The sequence below is a fragment of the Notolepis coatsorum genome, assembly GCF_963971535.1.
Source record: "Notolepis coatsorum genome assembly, chromosome: 16".
NCBI lineage: Eukaryota > Metazoa > Chordata > Actinopteri > Aulopiformes > Paralepididae > Notolepis > Notolepis coatsorum.
The window spans coordinates 59,103,426-59,121,377 of NC_140180.1; the positions used below are offsets into that span (position 1 = coordinate 59,103,426).

At 42.9% G+C, this 17,952-nt stretch overlaps 1 protein-coding gene across 1 annotated transcript; it reads right to left on the bottom strand.

Annotated features, from left to right (window-relative positions):
* Positions 1 to 1,313: 1,313 nt before the first annotated feature.
* Positions 1,314 to 15,448, bottom strand: clp1 (cleavage factor polyribonucleotide kinase subunit 1). Its single transcript, XM_084331693.1, has 6 exons — positions 15,366 to 15,448; positions 14,095 to 14,378; positions 13,609 to 13,716; positions 12,030 to 12,149; positions 3,553 to 3,690; positions 1,314 to 2,604 (listed from the first exon to the last, which is right to left on the bottom strand). Exons 2-6 carry the CDS (start codon positions 14,356 to 14,358, stop codon positions 1,909 to 1,911), a joined length of 1,326 nt encoding a protein of 441 aa, XP_084187819.1. The 5' UTR covers positions 14,359 to 14,378; positions 15,366 to 15,448; the 3' UTR covers positions 1,314 to 1,908.
* Positions 15,449 to 17,952: the final 2,504 nt, after the last annotated feature.

Genomic DNA, 17,952 nt, shown 5'->3' on the forward strand with positions numbered 1-17,952 from the left:
TTGCAGAATGGGTACAATACAGTACGGCTCAATAGCCTCGCCGACAAGTTAAATGCATAATCTATAGGCTAATGTTAAGTTCCTCATTACCCCAATCAATCAGATTCTATTTCTTTAAATGTGCCTGCTGGCAGTAGGCTTAATGGAATGAATAATCAAATCAGATCTATCGCTAGCAAAAATAATTAGTTCAACTCTTTCAGAATAAGTAGATACAAACAAGCCCAACGAGTATCTAATTGATACGAATGAATAGATACTTATGAGGATATCTGTACTGTATGCGCTCGGCTTAGGTATCATGTACTTTATAAACAAAGATTTCAAGGCGCGACATCCGAAATAACAGTGTCAGAAATGCTTGGAGGCTATACAGTTTCACTATTAATCAGGTTTGAATCTGTTTCGGACATCATCCATACATGCATTTAATTGATTAACCTTTGGTTTATACCAGTGACACCTCATGTTCATCATCAGATAACACTAACAGTGCTTGAACAGATAAATGCATTTTCTCAAATTCATTCGTCAAAACGTCAAAGGCTTGCAATTGCTCATTCATTTTCTCAAGTCACATCCACGTCATCAAACCCGTCAAACAGCGCATCTCCTCAGACATTTTAATCCCAGTTACAATATCACAATAATGTGTGAGTGACAGTGATATAATTCAACAATCCACAGATTCAGATTCCTCGTAATTCATAATCCACAGTCCACGTATAAAGACGCTTCAATTTATGCTTGAATGAAACACAATCCGGGCGCTCCGTTAAGCAAATACATCCACAGCGGAGAATATGAAACTAATCAGAGCCAAACGCCCGATAGGTTTCATTCATTAAAAATATCCCAGCGGGATTCACATTTGCAATGGTCCTCGTTATTAAAATAACCTGTGTGTCGCGACGCGCGAGCACCGTATCGGTTCCGTATAACTATGACGTGCATTATTTTTTTTTTATCCACTTTTTCTCCCATTTTCTATATTTTCTCCCATCCCAATTTCGTAACATCCAATTCAACCCTCCCCTGTCACGAACGCTGTTTCTTGCCTCCCACAAGCCGGCTGCAATGTGGACTAAGTCATACATAGCACAAGTCCCCTCCGGTACTTGAGGTAACAGCAGTCGCATCTTTTCACCTGCGCAGCTCAATCTCTCAGTGGCGAGGAGTAACGCGTGGGAGGCTCACGCTGCCCCCGACACTTCCTGATTCTACTGCGCAGGCGCACCAACCGACCTGTAGGAGTCGCTGTCCACAACGCCCGATCCCCACCCATCAGTTTCCCACCCCCTAATACGGCCAATGTGTATTAGTACGGACGACCAGCTAAACTGAAAGCAAATGTGGAGCGCTGGGCTCGAACAGGCAAGCCCAGCGTCTCCAGATTTCGTGGCGAGCGCCTTGCCCACTTCGCCATGTAGCCGCCCCTATGACGTGCATTATTTAGGACAAAGTAAATCTATAGGCTGAATATGATTTATTATCAGCATTTTAGGTCTATTATTTTACATTTCAAAAGCCCCCTCTAGAAAAGCGAAGCACAAAAACATAATTCAGAATGGTATAATGGGATCTAGACTGAGAAATATTTCAGGAAGCGAGCTGCATTTCTTTGCGAGGGTGTGGCCATGCAGGTTATCGAGCTAACTGAACTAAACCCTGCCCTCGACCAAGTTCAAACTTTCTGATCTGTTGCCATAGCGATTTAGACAATCCGACGTCGGGGAACGGAAAAGTCTGGCTTAAGTCAAGCTATGCTGAAAATTATCCGGCTAACTCAGTTAGCCAGGTACGAGGAACAGGGCCCTGGTCAAACTATTGCACCCCGATGTCTTTCTGTTGCCAAAATGTGGGCATGTCCTAATATACATCATTGTTGTCTACAAACTGTGTCTGGGTCTATTTCATGTCGAGGAAGCGTATGTCCATGATGAGCAGCGTGTGCCTGGGGAGAGGTCTGGGCGCTGGGGACAGCACGGTCATCACCTGTGCCTGAGTGTCTACAGAGGTCACCACGATGAACCCACACACCGGGCTCTCCAGCACGCCCCTCCTCACCACACCCTCCCCCTCCTCCCCCTCGTCGGCACAGCTCACGCTCAGCACGTGGTGCGTGAGGTCCCGCCCCGGTGTCACAGGCACGAGCTTCAGCTGCGTGTCGTCCTGCGACATTCCCAGCGGCAGGCACGAGTCTGGGATGGACGGCGCTCCGATCTTGTAGATGCGGACGTCGGAGAAGCGCACGTCAAAGGCGTGGGGGTAGAAGCTGACTCCTCGGAAGCCGTAAAAGTACTCGCGGATCCTCTCGTCCCGCGATTCCCTCCGGCATTCCTTAGAGCGCTCCACCACACCACCGGACTTGGGCAGGAGGACGACCCGCACGAAGTGGGGGAGGTCTCTTTTGAGTTCGTTGTAGAGCCTCTCCTGGTCCAGGACCAGCACCACATCCACCTCGAAGGCGGAGGCACAGTGGACCAGGGCCTGGTAGCCGGAGCCCTTCACCCAGCCACAGGTGTTGATGATGCAGCCTCCCACGCTGGCCTTCCTGTTCACCTCACAGCGGAGCGAGAAGATTTCAGCCAGGCACGATGTCAACTACAACATATACACAACAGACAAGGAGAGACAGAGATAGTTTTTTTTTTTTTTGATCCACTTTTTCTCCCATTTTCTATATTTTTCTCCCATCCCAATTTCGTATCATCCAATTCAACCCTCCCCTGTCACGAACGCTGTTTCTTGCCTCCCACAAGCCGGCTGCAATGTGGACTAAGTCATACATAGCACAAGTCCCCTCCGGTACTTGAGGTAACAGCAGTCGCATCTTTTCACCTGCGCAGCTCGATCTCTCAGTGGCGAGGAGTAACGCGTGGGAGGCTCACGCTGCCCCCGACACTTCCTGATTCTACTGCGCAGGCGCACCAACCGACCTGTAGGAGTCGCTGTCCACAACGCCCGATCCCCACCCATCAGTTTCCCATCCCCTAATACGGCCAATGTGTATTACTGCGGACGACCAGCTAAACTGAAAGCAATGTGGAGCGCTGGGATCGAACAGGCGATCCCAGCGTCTCCGCATTCGTGGCGAGCGCCTTGCCCACTACGCCACGTAGCCGCACCAGAGATAGCTTTTAAAGGGGTAGTTCTGATTTTTCTATTTCCTACTTACCAATGAGGTGATCGATTGGTAGAATCCTTTCTCAGCACAATCCATGCTGTTCCTCATACTATTGTAGGTCCGGCTAGTTAACCACAAACCAATGCAAAGTCAATGGAGCAAGCTCCTGCCTGCACATGCTGACTGAAGCTCACTGAAATGTACTCCACAGTGCACACAAAGTAGATTTCAGTGAGCTTCAGTCAGCTTATACAGACAAGAGCTTGTCAGACTCAGAACTATCATATATATTCTGTCATAAAAGCACTATACAGAGTGTGCATCAAGTGTATTATCTTATGATTAAATTGCAAGTATATACCAGTATGTAACTTCACCAGAGGATCCACCATAGCGCCCTAGGAGAGTACCATATCATCTCTCACCTTATTGTACAGTTTGATATTGGTCCCTGGGGTAGTGGAACCAAAGTGGTAGACTAGAGGGGCCTGGACCGAGAAGCCCTCCTCCACGTCTGCTGGCCGCTCGATGCAGAGCGCTGACACTGTCCCCGGGACCGACACCTGCAAGAGGAGACCAACTAACAATGAATCGTGATGCAGGCATCAGTATGAACATGGAAAACTGCAAATTAAATCAAAATTAGTAAACACAAGTGTTTATTTGTTTGATTAAAATGGGACATCAAGCACCAAGCTGTTCCATATATTTAATTATGGATGATCAGTCCTGTCACGTTGGTACAGTATAGTTATACCTTTTTAAAAAGTAATGGAAATCAATTGAATCAAATCAAATTGTTGCACAAAATGTAAAATTTTGTAATGTGCTGGATCTTATATGTAAAGAATCTAATTTGCATGTATTCCTTATCAGATTGAATCATTACACCGTTGAGCAAGGCACTAACATAAAGGGTTTGGGGTTAAATTCCAACTAGGATCATCCACACTGAAAATGTTCGACATCATGGTACTGTAAAGCAGTTTGGTTATAGCAATTTACCAAAGGGTACATTTAGTATTTTCCATCTCAATAACATGGACGTCCACAACCTCTCCGGTTCCCAAACCAAATTTTAACCTGAAAAGTTGGTTCTCAGCTGGAACCAAAAAATAATAGTTTTTTCCTTGCAAGCTGTGACATCATCAGTCAGTGGGTGTGGTGGCGAAGAAAAGAGGAAGAAGGAAGGATACAAAGGCAGTGACTGACAACAATGTCAACAATGTCCAAGTCAATGGAAAAAAATATTGTTGGATAAAAACAAATAACTGAAGTAATCTGAAGCTTGCACATAATCAATGTGATTTGCCATTTTGCCACCGTTTCGTTTACTTCCACCTGTCTTGTGCATTGAGCAACACCCTCGTTGATAATGGAGGGAGGTGGGACTTTGGGCAGGTTCTGAGACTCCAGAAACTAAACATTTCTGGTGACAATAATAGTAAACTCCTTTCCAATACATTACTGCTATTCCCTTGCAATTCATCTAGATGGCAGTAAAGCATTTCATTGGCCTACAATGTGCAGTAACCTGGCTACATGTTTCTTCCAAGCCAAGCGTTAGCTAATTCCATTTTAACTGAATCAGATAGTAGCCTGTGGCCAGTATAACATAAGTCTGCTTCAGTGAAGTCGCTTGTTTATAGATTGCCATTAGCTGTCAAACTGTCTGCTACATTATTGTGCCTGACAGCGATTCCCACTAATTAACTTATTGCATATCTGATGTAGATAAAAAATGCTGAATTTTTCATAGTCAACATATACACCAAGCTAACCAGCTATGATCTAGATCAAGTTGAAAAGCCACTGAAATAGTGTTGTATAGCTTTCAGCCTGATTATGATCATCAGCAGCAGGTTCCATGATGATCATCCGCAGCAGGTTCCACGATGAGGAGGATTTCCTCTGCTGCTTTTGATTTCTGTCTCGGATCAATGTTCTGATTGCTGGTGGGATATAACTTGCGCTTTACCCCCTTGGTAGATATACCTTTCCATTCTAACATCATGGTGTTAGTGAATTAAATACAGTAGTAGGGCTAGCATATTAGTTTGATCTGACAAGAGTTTGGTGGAAGGACTATAAAGATTTTACTCGTCGTTACTAGGGACTTGAGTACTTGCTGGAGCAGAGTCCAGACCATTTCCATTGCATAGGAATAGATGGGACATAGCTATTGTTTTACAGGTATTAGTCTGGCCACATGGGTTGCCAGTACACATCAGTACACAATCCCCCCACAACCCACCCCTCAGTCACATCGAATCCTGCATTACCGAACTCCAAACCTGGATGACTCACAACTTTCTCAAATTGAACAGTGACAAGACGGAACTTTTCATCATCGGCACCAAAACCACCCTCACCAGATCACACTCACTTTTCGTCATCGGCACCAAAACCACCCTCACCCATCACACTCACCATCAATGACTCCACCATCACCCCTTCCCCCCTAGTCCGAAACCTTGGTGTCCTCCTTGACCCCACCCTCTCATTTGACCCCCACGTCCACTCCATTGTAAAAATGTCATACTTTCACCTCCGCAACATTGCTAAAATCTGTCACTGCCTCTCCCCCCCTGCTGCTGAATCCCTCATACACGCCTTCATCTCCTCCCGCCTGGACTATTGGAACTCCCTCCTCACTGGCATCACCTCCCGCTCCCTCCATAAACTGCAGATGGTCCAAAACTCAGCCGCCCGCCTCCTCACTAACACCCGGTCCCGTGAACACATCACTCCTGTCCTCCACTCTCTCCACTGGCTCCCGATCAAACAACGCATAAACTTCAAAACACTACTCCTCAGCTTCAAAGCCCTCCATAGCCTGCCCCCCCCCCCTACCTGACTGATCTCCTTCTTCCCTACCGCCCCACCCGCTCCCTCCGGTCCTCCTCCACTGCCTCCCTCACTGTCCCGACATCCAAACTCAAAAACTTTGGTGATCGGGCCTTCTCTCGCACTGGACCCCGACTCTGGAACTCCCTCCATCAGTCCATCAGAGACTCCCCTACACTCCACCTTCAAAGCTCGCCTCAAAAACCACCTGTTCTCCCTTGCCTTCAACCCCCCCCCCCCCCCACCAATAACCCCCCTCCCCTCCAACCCGATTGATGTCTGTTCCTGTCGCTCTGTCTTTTTGTGTTATCTCATGCTGTTTTCCCCGTTTCCCCCATGGTCTCATGTTCCTTTTTTGTTTCTTTGTTTTTACTATAACTACTGTCTGCGACTTCGGGTCATTGAGAAGCGCTATATAAATAAAATGAATTATTATTATTATTATTATTATTATGGAAACGGTATAACTCTTACCATAAATGATCAAGCCATTGTATAAGCGGGATAATGAACTTGGGTCGACTCGGCACATTGCAGTTTAAATCACCTGATTGGATAAACTGCTAGTTGGCAGTATGTGATTCTGTGCTTCTGTTTTCAAAAAGAAAATGGCAGCTTGTTCGCTTGTCAACTTACTTTTTATCTACCTACAGTTGAACCTAAAATATGTTTCGGACAACATTTTATTTTTTATTATTATAATTTTTTTTTATTCTATTTATTTTTGGGCTTTTCTGTATTTTTCACCCATCCCAATTTAGTCGTTATGCCAATACCCTTCCTGGTCATTGCGCATATTGCCCCACTGTCGGCCTGGGGAGGGTGTAGAACTACCACATGCCTCCTCCGATACATGTGGAGTCGCCAGCCGCTTCTTTTCACCTGACAGCGAGGAGTTTCACTGGGGGAACGTAATGCGAGCGGAGGTTCACGCTGTTTCTCCCAGATCCCGTCCCTGCTGAACAGGCGCCCCAACCGACCAGTGGGAGTCGCAGTTTACAACGACCAGGACACATACCCCACCGGCTTCCCACCCGCTAACACTGCCAAATGTGTTAGTAGGGACGACTGACCAAGCCGGAGGTACCGCTGACAGCTGGATTAGATCCCAGAGTCTCTGCGGTGGTAGGCGAGTGCTTAGTCCACTGTGCTACCCAGCCGCCTCGGACAACATTTTTATGATTTTATGATTGGTACGATGATATTGCTAGATCTCTAGTCATATTTGATCTGCAATGCCTAGTTTGAAAGTGTTACCAGTCAACGTCAAATTATGACGTTTCAGCATAAAACAGACATTGTTTTAACACGTTGGGTGCCATTCACGTAATATTACGCGTTTGCTCGCCAGCGGTTGGGTGCCAGACACGTAATATTACGTTTTTGGTTTGTTTTTCTTTTTTTTCGATTTTAATATCCTATTCAATGCCAGGGACCCGTATGTTGCCGTTAGAAGGCCTACTGCAACGCCGAGGGTGCAGTACCGGCCAGATTCTCCAAGGTGGCGGTATCAAGAGTGCAGTAAACCCTGTTCCAGACCCTGTGTTACATTGAAAGGTCTCCGGGCGCAGACGGTATACCGTATAAACGGTATGAATTAGCGCTACGGTAGGGATTTTGACTATACCTTGTAACCGGTAGAGCAGCTCTAAAATATCAATGACGTCATGTAACCACAGCGCGACTATTTCACTTGCATTTGCCCCTAAAAATAGATAGAATTAGTCATAGATAATAGATATGTGCGTACTGGAAAAAATTATTTAGGAGCACAGAGGCTTCGCACGCAATTGTCATTTCATAATAAACACAAGCTAACTAGCTCTTCCGCCCTGCGTTTGAAGGCTGTGTGACAACTTCTCTCGCAAGTTGCGCAGTTTCTATGTGTAATGTAAACTCTGCAACGAGTCCAATGGTCTAACATGCTTTGCATCCTCGCCATTCTGGAATGCCCACGTCGCGCTAAAACCTTATGTAATGTTAACTGTCGATGTAGTAGTAGCCTCAGCAAGCTAACGTTAGCTGGCTCCAGTCCACTAGCAGAATGTCGAAGTAGTAGTAGCCTCGCCCTCAGCAAGCTAACGTTAGCTGGCTCCAGTCCACTAGCAGCATGTCGAAGTAGTAGTAGCCTCAGCAAGCTAACGTTAGCTGGCTCCAGTCCACTAGCACTGGCAGCATGTCGAAGTAGTAGTAGCCTCAGCAAGCTAACGTTAGCTGGCTCCAGTCCACTAGCAGCATGTCGAAGTAGTAGTAGCCTCAGCAAGCTAACGTTAGCTGGCTCCAGTCCACTAGCAGTATGTCGATGTAGTAGCATCAGCAAGCTAACGTTAGCTGGCTCCAGTCCACTAGCAGCATGTCGAAGTAGTAGTAGCCTCAGCAAGCTAACGTTAGCTGGCTCCAGTCCACTAGCAGCATGTCGAAGTAGTAGTAGGCTCAGCAAGCTAATGTTAGCTGGCTCCAGTCCACTAGCAGCATGTCGAAGTAGTAGTAGCATCAGCAAGCTAACGTTAGCTGGCTCCAGTCCACTAGCAGCATGTCGAAGTAGTAGTAGCATCAGCAAGCTAACGTTAGCTGGCTCCAGTCCACTAGCAGCATGTCGAAGTAGTAGTAGCATCAGCAAGCTAACGTTAGCTGGCTCCAGTAGCAGCCTCCTCCCTCCCTCCCTCTCTCTCTCCCTCTCTCTCTCTCTGCTAACAATCCTGATTCGATTCTTGAACATATTTAATTAAAAAGGAAGATATTGATGGACATTAGCTATAGTATAGCTCAGCAGCTGTAACAGAATAACAGCTGCCATACCAGTGTTTTACCCCTTCAGAAGAATTTAAAAAAATATATTTTATATAAATGAATATACCGTGATATATACCGTTACCGTCTATACTTAAAATTATACCGTGATATACATTTTTGACCATACCGTCCAGCCCTAGCTAGAGGTTCAATTGATCACATCCAAATGTCTACGGGACATCCGATGCATATGCTGTGGTGGGTTATGTCGTGGGCCAAATGGACATCGGATGGAGCAGATATTGATCAAACAATTGTAATATTATTTTTGGAATACTCCCGATCAAAGGTAAGGATCATCTGACGTAAATTCTGGCTTGATTGTGCAAGGTTTTCATACCGATCCAGCTGATCAGTGTTTTTAGCATTCAATACTAATGCCGTTACTGGTAATCAATATTCAGAAACGACCCCCCCACCCTTTCATGCATTCATGATGAAACATAATACCTACTGTATAGATTTGATCGGGAATACTAGCGTGTATAGGCAAGAAACGCCAACGCATATAGTAGAATTGACCTATATGGCTATTATGCAGCCTTTCAGGAATTACCCCATACCACTGTAAAACCACTTATATTCAAATCACCACGGTATAACACATGAATGTATGCATGGAAAAATTATCTCTTTTTTGCATCTTGACCGGAAGAAACAGTGGCAAATGACTATAGTATTGTATCCATGGCTATAATATAGAATATAGATTTAGCTCTACAAACAAGATTCAGATTCAGATTCAGAGTTTTATTTGCCACATGGAATCATACAATCAGAGTTTCTTCATTACACACAATCATAAATAACATTCCATGGACAAAAGGAGCAGGAAGAAGAATAAATCTTATAGTTACCTGCCCCTTATTCCTAAACTAAAAAAGTATTTTCTTAATGGTCGGTGTACAACCTAATTTATACAAATAATAATTTATACCATTATACAGAAACTCACAATCCACAGTTAAAAAGAAAAAATTAAATAATAATAATAATAATAATAATAATAATAATAATAATAATAATAATAATAATAATAATAATAATAATAATAATAATGATAATAATAATAATAATAATAATAATAATAATAATAATAATAAAAGAAAGAGAAAAAAAGAAAAGAAAAGATCTCACTATTCAGATCACATTTGATTTTCATACTGACTAAATATTTCTTTTTTATAATTTTTTTTGAATTGATAAACACTTTTACATCCCTTAAGCTCGCTATGGAGAGAATTCCACAACTTTACACCAATAACTGAAGGACACATCTGTTTAAGTGTGGTACGTGCAAACTGATGTTTAAAATTGTATTTTCTCCTACTAAACTCACTTTCTAAATGAAAAAGATTTTGTAGTTTTTCTGGCAGTGTATTATTTCTTGCCCTAAACATAATTAACATTGTTTGAAACTTAACCATGTCTTCAAGTTTAATTATTCTAGATTTAATAAATAATGTATTTACAAGGTGATGCAGTCGTATCTTTTAACGCTTGGCCCAGCTACAGCGGTCCACGCTGTAGCTGGGCCAAGCCAATGTTAGTTGTCATGCCAATTCCCAATCCCCTTCCTGGTCGTTGCGCAAAATGCGCACTCTACCCCCTACCGTCGGTCCGGGAGGGCGGAGACTATCACATGCTTCCTCCGACACATGTGTACCCAGCCCACCGCTTCTTTTCACCTGGCAGCGCGGACTCTCACTGGGAGAGTGTAACGTGTGGAAGGTCACCTCTTCTAGATCCTTCCCTTGCTGTGCAGGCGCCCCGACCGAACTGTAGGAGTCGCTGTTTACAACGACCAGGACCCACCCTCGCCGGGTTTCCCACCCGCTAACACTGCCCATTGTGTTAGTATGGACGGTCGGCCAACCCGGAAGCACCACAGCTGGATTCGATCGCACTGTCTCTGTGGTGGTAGACAGACGCTTAGTCCGCTGCACTACCCGGCTGCCCTATAAATGTATGTTATGGCAATTCATGATGTATTTTTGTAAGTTTGGGTCCCGGGGAAACACCAAATTTCTCTTTTAGGTCTCGAGCTGAAAAAGTTTGGGAACCCCTGCTCTAGTGACATCTAGAGGCTTAACCTGTTAAACGCTAGCCATATTTTCAGAAAATTCGCCTATAAGTACATACCCAAGTAAATGAAGAATTGCTCCACAACTACAAGGTCCGTTTGCATGTTCTTGGTATCTATGGACCTCAGGGAAAGTATTCCCAGTGTCAGATATATTGTGTCTGTTACTATGCTTGAGTAAATTGTAATGAACCAAAGGAGAATATCAATTATTATCCTCGCCTAGTTTTCTTTTCCATCTTTGACTGTGAATAACACCATGCGATCTGAATTAATATTTCATCAATCGAGTCTACCGTTGGTAAATCAGCCACCCCAGGCGCTCAGATGTGAAAAAAGTACACTGTACACTGTACATTGGAATACTGACAAAGCCATACTTGGTCATTTACTGTACAACTGGGTTAGGACATTTGTAGGGGCCAGTTTCGAATTGCAGTCTCCCGTAGGTGTTCTTTGAGTGTTTTTGAAAGTGGGTAGTGATTCACATTCCTTTACAGCTTTGGGTAGGGCGTTCCACATTGATGTGGCATAATTGCAAAACGTGTTTAGTCCCTTGTTTGAGCCGAATCTGGGTTTAACATGATTTGTGGAGCTCCCTCTGGTGTTGTGATCATGGTATTCACTGACCTTTGGGAAGTATCTTGACATGTACATGGGTAACTTGGTCGTGTAGTGTATCTTGTAGACCAGGCCCATTGCAAGTTGCTGTACTCTGTCGTCTACTAAATCTACTGTAAGTACAGTTACTTTTGTATAATGGCGAAAGCTGCACCAAGACACGTTTTCTTATTAGACGTTCACAGAAAGGTAAAGAAACAATATACGTTGTATTTTATGGCAATAACGTTGAGGTTTGTTTGACCCGTGAGATATAAACACGACATTCATGTAAATATTTGTAAGAAAAATAACTATTTGCCTTCCTTTGTCTACAACAAAGGGTTAACCCTTTCACTACCACACTAGACGGTTAACCGTCTGTAGTGTGGTAGTGAAAGGGTTAACCTTCTGTAGTGTGGTAGTGAAAGGGTTAACCTTCTGTAGTGTGGTTGTGAAATGGTTAACCATTTGTCGTGTGGCAGAGAAAGGGTTAACCTTCTGTATTGTCGCAGTGACCCATTGGTAGTGTGGTAGTGAAAGGGTTAATGTCTTTCTAGCAGGTAAAGTATGTCTCACCCCACTCTGGCCAACATCCAGCTCCACCAGGGTGGGCCTCCTGCCCAGACGTACAGCATAGCTCAGCAGCAAGCGGCACAGTGTAGACTTCCCCACGTCGGCGGGCCCCACCACCATCACCTGAAGAATCACACCTTTATTATCCAACCATCTGTGCTACACCCCATGTAAAGCAAAAACATGTCCTCCATTTTACCTGCACCTAGTTCTCATCTATTTATCACTATAATATAGTCGCATATTATGTCAAAGAAAAACCACAGATTTGTTGACAGAAATCCCCAGAGGTCTGTTGCATTCGTCACAGTGATTATTTAGTTTTGTTGTGCAGGTTTAGAGCACTGTTAATACAGTCAGTAATCATCTAGTTTTGTTGTGCAGGTTTAGAGCACTGTTAATACAGTCAGTGATCATCTAGTTTTGTTGTGCAGGTTTAGAGCACTGTTAATACAGTCAGTGATCATCTAGTTTTGTCTAGGTGTGTGTGTGTGTGAGTGTGAGTGTGAGTGTGAGTGTGAGTGTGAGAGTGAGTGAGTGAGTGAGTGAGTGAGTGAGTGAGTGAGTGAGTGAGTGAGTGAGTGAGTGAGTGAGTGAGTGAGAGAGAGAGAGAGAGTGAGTGAGAGAGAGAGGGGGAGTGAGAGAGAGAGGGGGGGTGAGAGAGATGAGGAAGGGGCAAGAGCGAAAGAGAGCTGGGAGAGTGTGTGTGAGAGAGGGAGAGAGAGAGGGGGGGGTCCTTGTGTGGGTGAATGTAACAAGTTCCTAACGTTTTCTTTCCCCTATTATTTCATGCACACTTTATTAATTGTTTTAAATTATTATTTTCTTTTAAGTTATTTTGTTTTATTAAGTTATTTAAGTTATTTTGTGCATTTTGAATTTGATGCAAATTTGCAATGCATGAGGGTCATCAATTTTGTGTTAAATGGCTGCATAAAGCAAGCATTTGTTGGCTCTCATGTTGATAAGAGTATTAAAACTCGAAAAAGATCCGTTTAAGGTAGATTTAGAAAAAGAAATAAAAATTGATTAATTTGCGATTAATCGTGAGTTAACTATGGACAATCATGCGATTAATCAGATTAAATATTTTAATCGATTGACAGCACTAGAAAATACCAATTTAAATTGCCATCTGTACATTGACAATGAAGTCAATCTTCATCTATACACAGAAAGATATGATATCATGGGATGAGACACACATACTTGCATCGACACGTGTGCATACCCATTTTTATCAAGAACGCTCACATGGTATTTAAATGTAAATCTCTCAAGCCAAATATCAAGGTATTCGTATTCTGTGACTCATTCAATGTCAGACCTATTCACAGTAGATATACAAAGGCAATTATAAACTATATCTCTGCCTCTAGAGAAACATTTTTTAACTAGCATTTGGCACCAAATCTTCATTATCAGTGGCTAGTTTCACAGAAACTGCAATACAATAGATAACAGTGTCATCCGCATAATGATGACTTTGACAGCCTTTCAGAGATGAGACAATAGTATTAATATAAATGGTAATAATTTATCTAAACCATCTAGACATAGGAACCCAGTAAATCGCTCTTACCCTTGGCCCCCTCTCAATGTCTTTCTCTGCCTGCCTCCTCATCTGTTCCAGGGCAGCATGTGTGTTGAGGTAGAGAGTCATGGGGGTGTCCTTGGAAATATATGCCACCTGGGGGGGGGGGGGGGGGGGGGGGGGGGGGGGAGATTATTATGACTTGAAAGAACAATGTAACGGTTGATTTAGCATCTCTGATAGCTAAATGGAGGAATAACACCAATAGCACACTGCAATAAAAGGATGGAATGTCAAAGGAAACAACAACACAGCCAACTCCAAATAGCGGCATAGCAGGGAGATTCAATTAATTGCCTCTGTGGATCAGTGTAAAGATGAACTTGACAGCCTTTCAGAGATGAGACAATATTATTCATATAAATGGTAAATAAGACGGGGCCCAGAATTTATCCATGCGGGTCGCGGGACACCTTTTGTAATGGAACCCAAGCCTGATAAGCGCAAACACACACACACGTGCCTGTGGCTCACCTCTGTCTTGCCATATAGGCACACAGTGCAGCCATGCCAGGTAAACACTGCTATCTTGGAGCCCGGTCCAAATGTGTACTTCTTGTTGCGGTTCAGTTCTGAACCGAAGACCTCTGCCAGCCCTGTGAGGAGCTCCAGCTGGACACGCTCCCCGGCCTCCACCTCGAAGCGCAACTCTGTCTCTTTCTCCAGGTCGAACCGGGTGCCCCCTGCTCCAGGGACCTGCGCCTCATCACCAGTCTTCTCTGGGCCCTCTGATCCCATGGCTACCAAGAGGATGAATTCTGAGGGGAGAACCAGGGACACTTATTAACAATAATGTAATGGTAATAATAAAAAGCTCTAGGGAGAACTTGCCCAAAGCAAGGCTGTGCTTATTTTTATTTTTTTATTTAAATCACATTGTGTATTACCATCACATTGTCAATCTGATTATACCATTACATGTTTTTAATCAATGGATTGGTGGATGATAAAAATGTAAATTCTCATGACTGCATATGGGGTGCGTACAACCAGCTCCAATGTAGTTTCCCCCCACCCCACCTCCTCCAATGTAGTTTCTTCCCCCTCAAATGTATACTCTTTTTAGACTCCTCCAATGTACAGTTTCTTCCCCCTCAAATGTATATACTCTCTTTTTAGACTATTTTTGTACTCATAAACAGTACACATATTTGTAGATCTGGTATGTCATGTTATGATGAATTGAAATGGGTGACCCCGATGTAAACAAGACGAACGTCTTTCTCTGGTCTGCATCCCCTTAACAATCGTGTGTATTGAGCCGTACTGTATTGTACCCATTCTGCAATCTGTTAACATCAATCAATAAAACATCTGGGTGTATAACCCCATACCTACTTGTATGTATTGAGCCGTACTGTATTGTACCCATTCTGCAATCTGTTAAATAAAGTTTTCATTCATTCATTCATTCAGACATCGAATTCCCTTAATAATTATACTATAATTGTAGCCCATTACCCGGTACTCTGTGTCGGCTAACTTGATCAGATGGGCTGTGTGTTATATAACGTCATGACTCATGTATTATATATGTGCTGTGTAACGTCAACATTTAATGTAGAAATATCCGTTTGAGTGGTACTTGTTTTTAGGAAAGAGCCGTCAGCTTGCTAACGTTAGCCAACTTCAAATAGCTTGTCTGTAGGATCGACTGATGAATAGGAAGCTACAAAAGTGACTACAATGCATCCATAAAGATATACTAACATACAAATGTTAATTAATCATCGTGTGGTACTTACAAATACAACTGGAGGCTTTCTTTGTAAGGTTAAATTTTAAGTTTTCAAATGACCAACACAAGCATTATATCTATGAACACAAGACCACACTTTCTTGAGTGAGTCGCGTGAAGATGATGTCATGTGTAACCAATCGGATGGAGTAGGACATGTTTTTTTAATGGCGCATTGTCACCACCTTCTGCTCCGGAGGCTGAACTGTTCAGTACTGTTTCTGAGAGAATTGTTGAATAGATACACAAATGTTCTAGAATGTTTGATTATGACATCATACTGTGATATCACAAAGGTTCTAGAATGTTCTAATATGACAAGTAAATAAGTCAAGAACAAAACAAGAACACCATAAAGTCCAACATTTTTAAAATAAATATGCTTCCACAGACATAACTTTGTCCACAAGACCACCTGACATACCCACATATAGTGTCTTATGTAGTCTTATGCATAATTGCACATAGTTCATGTATAATATTGTAAAATAGCTTAGACATAGCCTAGAATAGAATAGTCATGTATAATAATGTATAATATTGCTGGCTGTACAATACTGCTGTAGGCCTATAATACTGCTGTTCATATCCAGTATACACATTTACATTAAACATAATATTCACCATTCCTTAATTACCATCATACCCACATCACATAGACTGTAGTGTATAGCATAGCAAAAGTATACCATTACCTGGCCCATGGGGACATTAACTTGTGTTGTCGGGCCTTACAAATACATTTGATTTTGATTTGATTATCAATAAGGTAGGATATCTGGACTGGAGCACACAAATACACTATTTTTTAAATCACATGCCATGAAACTCAGGGACCTGGCTGAATTTAAGACTGCACAAATCATGTTTAAAGCAAGAAACTATTCACTCCCGGGTAACATCCAACAATTCTTTTATAGAGGGGGGTTACAATTTAGAGGAGAGTCTAACTTCAAGAAACAGGCTGTTCATTCAACAATGTATGTATATTTCAGTTTGTGGAGTGAATATGAGTTGCATAAGATAATAGAGTGTGAAGGTATACTGAATACTGTCTATCTGTGTCATGTATGTCATTATGTTATAATGAATTGAAAATGGGGGACCCTGATGTAAACAAGACGAAAGTCTTTCTCTGGTCTGCATCCCCTTAACAATTGTGTGTATTGAGCCACAGTGGCGTCGCGTGGGTAAAATAACAGGGGATGCCAATTTTTTTTTTTTTTTATTAAATATTTTTATTAATTTTTTTTTTTAAAGTCAAGCAGTCACCATGTCCACTACAGTATGGCTCGGCGGCCAGTCAAACTTTCTTTTTATTTATTTAACAGATTGCAGAATGGGTACAATACAGTACGGCTCATTATACAACGGCATGCAAATTTCTCGATTCTGATTGGCTGAAACAGTCCATTTACACGTATGTATAGGGAACAATCCACGCTCCTGGTCCCAGGACCCGCCCACAACCGAATCACATCACTCCGCGTGCAGATTCTTCGGAGAAAACAAGATGGCGGACAATAATCTTTAACAAATGGATATGTTGATAGCGTCTAAATATAAAGCGATTCTGTCACGGCGAATGTCTTAGTCCTTTAAACAATGTTGGATGATGTAATTGATGGGTCATGAGTCATTGTAGAACAAAAGAAAAATCGCGGATTGATTGATTGATTATTTGCAATTTTATTTTAAATTTCTTCTTCCTTCCCCCTGACTGCAGAGCTCACTCTCACACTGTCTGGCACACCCACACACACACACACACACACACACTCCTGTCTGCAACGGCGGGGGAGAGTCAGACTGAGAGAGAAGCAGCCGAGTGCTGCGCTGTTTTAAGTGAGCATGGTCTATTGAATTGATTGATTGCTAATTTTATTACTGTACGCCTGGTTTCCAACTGGTTAAGTTTAGGCCCTCTAAAGTAGGTTTAAAAAAATAAATAAGAAAATAGGGCGAAGAAAACTTTTTTTCCCTATAGAGCAAAGAAAACGTTTTAATTTGTTTTACCTACTTTTTATAGAAGCATCTAAGAATGAAGTTCTATAGAAAGTAGGTCTGCATACCCTTAACAATTGTGTGTATTTAAGCATTACATCACGCGCAGGAGTGGTTTGTGAACAATAAACCATGCCTAGGGGTGGTCGTTAGGCCCGAGGCGCAGCCGAGGGTTGTTAGACCCCCCTAGGCATGGTTTATTGTTCACAAATCACGACTGCAAGTGGTGTAATGCTTTTATACAACTGCCACATTCATCCAACCTTATTGCTATACAATAAACACACATTAATCGAAGATTTATTGAAAAAACCATCCGCCAGAAAAGGTAGTTCCCACAACAACAAAAAAGACAATTTGCCTCCATGTGGAAGCAGCTCGGAAGTGCATCCAACCAACTAACACATCCAACTGTGTGTTATTGGAATGATTGAGAGAAGTTGCCTCATGTGGAAGCAGCTCGGAAGTGCATCCAACCAACTAACACATCCAACTGTGTGTTATTGGAACGATTGAGAGAAGTTGCCTCATGTGGAAGTAGCTCGGAAGTGCATCCAACGGATCCAACAAACTAACACATCCAACTGTGT

Bases quoted from the DNA above. Each gene is read 5' to 3' on its own strand.
- clp1 (XM_084331693.1), bottom strand. From the start codon at position 14,358: ATGGGATCAGAGGGCCCAGAGAAGACTGGTGATGAGGCGCAGGTCCCT. The intron at 3,691-12,029 runs GTGAGACATACT...CTCCTCTTGCAG, and splicing joins TGGATGTTGGCCAGAGTGGG to GTGTCGGTCCCGGGGACAGT. The intron at 2,605-3,552 runs GTGAGAGATGAT...TATATGTTGTAG, and splicing joins ATATCAAACTGTACAATAAG to TTGACATCGTGCCTGGCTGA.